General features: G+C 42.8%; 1 protein-coding gene across 2 annotated transcripts in view; it reads left to right on the top strand.

The window, feature by feature from the left end:
• Positions 1–4501, top strand: part of col15a1a (collagen, type XV, alpha 1a) — a 116084-nt gene extending 111583 nt beyond the window's left edge. For both annotated transcript variants that reach the window (XM_079601117.1, XM_079601118.1), the window contains exon 41: positions 3765–4501. In XM_079601117.1, the coding sequence (XP_079457243.1) occupies positions 3765–3984 (220 nt within the window). In that variant the 3' untranslated portion in view covers positions 3985–4501. The remainder of the gene's footprint in view (positions 1–3764) is intronic.
• Positions 4502–5208: the final 707 nt, after the last annotated feature.

Below are 5208 nucleotides of genomic sequence, written 5' to 3'. Positions count from 1 at the left end.
AATGGTTTAGTGGTAAACAGCTTCTGTTGGAGTCTCTTAAGTATTGCCAAGGCCCGACACTCACACACACACACACACACACACACACACACACACACACACACACACACACACACACACACACACACACACACACACACACACACACACACACACGGCCCTCCTCCGCATACTGACCACAGTCCAGACTGCAGCGGCTACACCTCACATTTCTCCACCCGTGCATTTGTATTTTTCCTTCTCTCTTTATGTGTATTTATACTCCAGGCCGGTAAATATAGCCTGCAGTGCGATGCTCCAGATGAGGCAGTGACAGCGCAGCAGCAATTGTGGTTTGCTGGAGCCTTTTTAAGGTTGTTTTTGAAGTGGGACGTTTTTGGGATCTACATGGACTGAGTTTCAGGAGAACTGCTGTATGAATGCATGAAACAGAACAGACAATTCATAAAGCCTATGTTAGCGGTTCCTCAGTTCTCACGTTAGCAACTCTTGTCTGTTTTGGCTCGTCGTTGAAGTCAGCGTGAAATGCATGTACTCAAGCTTATTATTACGCATGTGACGTATCAGATTTCCATATCACAATAATTGCTGAAGCTTCATCACAATATTAAATTATCACAATATTAAAGTGTTATCCTAACAGGTTTAATATCTTTCTGCTCTTCCATCAGCCATTATTGCTGTTGCAGTGCTTTAAATTACCCTCCCCTTCCCCAGCTCTATCTGTATAGATCTGCTACGGGTAATTCATGTACCCTATATTATACAGCAGCATATAGCATATAGACAGCGTGTATGTATTAGCAGTAGCAAGTCCTGTACTTGCTCTGCTGCAGCAGCAATAACAGCAGCAAAATCAACAGCAGAAAATTCAGCAGCAGTACCTATAATCAACAGCAGCACCAATAGCAGCAGTAATAATAACAGCAGCAGCAATAACAGCAGCAGCAGCCGTAATAACAGCAGCAGCAGCCGTAATAACAGCAGCAGCAGCAGTAATATCAGCAATAACAGCAGCAGCAGTAATAACAGCAGCAGCAGTAATAATAACAGCAGCAGCAATAACAGCAGCAGCAGCAGCAATAACAGCAGCAGAAGCAGTAATAATAACAGCAGCAGCAGCAATAACAGCAGCAGCAGTAATAACAGCAGCAGCAGCAGCAGTAATATCAGCAATAACAGCAGCAGCAGCAGCAATAACAGCAGCAGCAGCAGCAATAACGGCAGCAGCAGCAATAACAGCAGCAGCAGCAGTAATAACAGCAGCAGCAGCAGTAATAACAGCAGCAACAGTAGCAGTAATAACAGCAGCAGCAGTAATAACAGCAGCAACAGTAGCAGTAATAACAGCAGCAGCAGCAGCAATAACGGCAGCAGCAGCAATAACAGCAGCAGCAGCAGTAATAACAGCAGCAGCAGCAGTAATAACAGCAGCAACAGTAGCAGTAATAACAGCAGCAGCAGTAATAACAGCAGCAACAGTAGCAGTAATAACAGCATCAGCAGCAGTAATAACAGCAGCAGCAGTAATATCAGCAATAACAGCAGCAGCAGCAGCAGCAGCAGTAATATCAGCAATAACAGCAGCAGCAACAGTAGCAGTAATAACAGCATCAGCAGCAGTAATAACAGCAGCAACAGTAGCAGTAATAACAGCAGCAGCAGCAGTGATAACAGCAGCAGCAGCAGTAATAACAGCAGCAGCAGCAGCAGCAGTAATATCAGCAATAACAGCAGCAGCAACAGTAGCAGTAATAACAGCATCAGCAGCAGTAATAACAGCAGCAACAGTAGCAGTAATAACAGCATCAGCAGCAGTAATAACAGCAGCAACAGTAGCAGTAATAACAGCAGCAGCAGCAGTAATAACAGCAGCAACAGTAGCAGTAATAACAGCAGCAGCAGTAATAACAGCAGCAACAGTAGCAGTAATAACAGCATCAGCAGCAGTAATAACAGCAGCAGCAGTAATATCAGCAATAACAGCAGCAGCAGCAGCAGCAGTAATATCAGCAATAACAGCAGCAGCAGTAATAACAGCAGCAGCAGTAATATCAGCAATAACAGCAGCAGCAGCAGCAGTAATATCAGTAATAACAGCAGCAGTAATAACAGCAACAGCAGTAATATCAGCAATAACAGCAGCAGCAGCAATAACAGCATCAGCAGCAGTAATAACAGCAGCAGCAGTAATATCAGCAATAACAGCAGCAGCAGTAATATCAGCAATAACAGCAGCAGCAGCAGCAGTAATATCAGCAATAACAGCAGCAGCAGTAATAACAGCAGCAGCAGTAATATCAGCAATAACAGCAGCAGCAGCAGCAGTAATATCAGTAATAACAGCAGCAGTAATAACAGCAACAGCAGTAATATCAGCAATAACAGCAGCAGCAGCAATAACAGCATCAGCAGCAGTAATAACAGCAGCAGCAGTAATATCAGCAATAACAGCAGCAGCAGCAGTAATATCAGAAATAACAGCAGCAGTAATAACAGCAGCAGCAGTAATATCAGCAATAACAGCAGCAGCAGCAGTAATATCAGCAATAACAGCAGCAGCAGTAATATCAGCAATAACAGCAGCAGCAGCAGCAGTAATATCAGCAATAACAGCAGCAGCAGTAATAACAGCAGCAGCAGTAATATCAGCAATAACAGCAGCAGCAGTAATATCAGCAATAACAGCAGCAGCAGCAGCAGTAATATCAGCAATAACAGCAGCAGCAGCAGTAATATCAGCAATAACAGCAGCAGCAGCAGTAATATCAGCAATAACAGCAGCAGTAATAACAGCAGCAGCAGTAATATCAGCAATAACAGCAGCAGCAGCAGTAATATCAGCAATAACAGCAGCAGCAGTAATATCAGCAATAACAGCAGCAGCAGCAGCAGTAATATCAGCAATAACAGCAGCAGCAGTAATAACAGCAGCAGCAGTAATATCAGCAATAACAGCAGCAGCAGTAATATCAGCAATAACAGCAGCAGCAGTAATATCAGCAATAACAGCAGCAGCAGCAGTAATATCAGCAATAACAGCAGCAGCAGCAGTAATATCAGCAATAACAGCAGCAGCAGCAGTAATATCAGCAATAACAGCAGCAGCAGCAGTAATATCAGCAATAACAGCAGCAGCAGCAGCAGTAATATCAGCAATAACAGCAGCAGCAGCAGTAATATCAGCAATAACAGCAGCAGTAGCAGTAATATCAGCAATAACAGCAGCAGCAGTAATATCAGCAATAACAGCAGCAGCAGCAGTAATATCAGCAATAACAGCAGCAGCAGCAGTAATATCAGCAATAACAGCAGCAGCAGTAATATCAGGAATAACATCAGCAGCGTAGATCTATTCTGCCAAGACTGAATATCTATTACCATGCCACACACCCAGAGAGTTGTCATGACAAAAATGCCTTTACTGTCACTTTTGAGCAATTTATGCTTCCTTACTGAATGAAAGTATTATTATTATTTAAAAACCTTACTGCCCCCAAACTTTTGAACAGTAGTTTACATGAGCTCAAAGCTAATACACACATGAAAATATGAATGTCCCTATAACAGCCTCATGATACAGGGCTAGTCCAACTGTTTGGGTTCAGGAAATATAAACAGTAGTTCTGCATGTTCCTGAGAGCGTTTTGAGATGTTTGAAGCCATACATGTCTTGAGTTATGCTCGTGTTTGTGTCTCTGTGTGTGTGTGTGTGTGTGTGTGTGTGTGTGTGTGTGTGTGTGTGTGTGTGTGTGTGTGTTCAGGCCTCAGAAGGCGGTGTGGCACGGCTCTTCAGAGAGAGGAAAACGACTGGACGCTCTGAACTGTGAGTCCTGGAGAGCCGGAGACATGGCCATCACGGGTCAGGCCTCGTTCCTCTACAGCGGATTACTGAACCAGCAGACCCGAAGCTGCTCCAACCTGTTCATCGTCCTGTGCATCGAGACCAGCCACGAGCACAGAAGAGGCCATTACAGATACTGAGATACTGAAGCCTCTCGCAGCAGAAACTGTGTTAGTGTGGACCGAGACGACATGAACTCCATCAACACATGAACGTTCAGTCCAACCCAAGCCGTCGTTATAGAATGTAACGTGTTTATTGGCCGGATCCCAGCGTTGGACCGGGGACATCGGCCCTCTCCATGACATTTTCATGCACTGTACTTTTCAAATTGTATTTTTGGTGTTGATTTTCCAAAAAAAAAAAAACTTTTTTATCATGTCATTTATTTGTTTGTTATTCTGTTTGTATTTAATTTAATTTCAGTGTTTTATTTATACAGTGACCGCACATGATTCAAAAATGTCATTGATAAATATGTAATTTAACTGTTGAAATGAATTATCATTCATTTTTTTATTGTCATGAAACAGTTTTTAGACCTTGCATCTGCTTTAACAAGTTCAGATCACAATCAAATCACCTTTTTATAGATTTTTTAAAAAGCAAATCAAGTGTTTATTGTCTGTTGAATAAAACAGTTTTTTTCCAAATTTTATCTTTGTGTGTTATTATTATTTATTTTGATATGATGTCCTGTGCTGAACTCAGATGTGAAAGTTGTCTATTTATGAACAAATGTTCTGGATACGTCATCGGTGGGAAAGCTTGAATCGCTCACAGAAACAGTGTTTATTGGGAAAGTTTGCACCTCCTGAACACGAACACAGACGTCCAGAGGAGCTGGCACGAGTTGGGCTTGTTTTTCAGGGTTTGCACTGACACACACACCAACACACACTTACCAACAGTGTGACTGTTTTTCTCCTCACAGTGGAATGTTGTGGGAAAAATCATGTAAACAGTCACTTTAAGAGGTCACAGCTTTAAAGGGGTCAGGAATTTTGTTTTATTTTAATTGTATAATGTGATCAAGATTTTTGACATCAAAAAACATCCTAATTTAGAAGCAATAAGCTATTTTCAATCCAGTTTTCGACCCTCTCTTTGAAACACTGTTTTGATGGGCGTGTCTCAGTCAGGAGTTGGAAGTAAACACCGACTGCTGTGATTGGATCATAGAGAGATTTCAGGAGGCAAAGTAGAAAGCGACGGCTTTTCAAAAATGTATCCCCGTCGACATCCTACAGCGCTGCTGCCAAAGGGAAGCTCCAGCCATGTCCATCAGGCTCCTCATGCAGGCAGACGCAAAGAGAGTGTTGCTAATCGAGCCCCTCCACAACGATCTCAGGGCTCGAGGCAAC

This window comes from Phoxinus phoxinus, assembly GCF_949152265.1.
Source record: "Phoxinus phoxinus genome assembly, chromosome: 24".
Classification (NCBI taxonomy): Eukaryota; Metazoa; Chordata; class Actinopteri; order Cypriniformes; family Leuciscidae; genus Phoxinus; species Phoxinus phoxinus.
The sequence above is the reverse complement of the archived record's forward strand: the minus strand, read 5'-3'. Positions and strand labels throughout refer to the sequence as shown.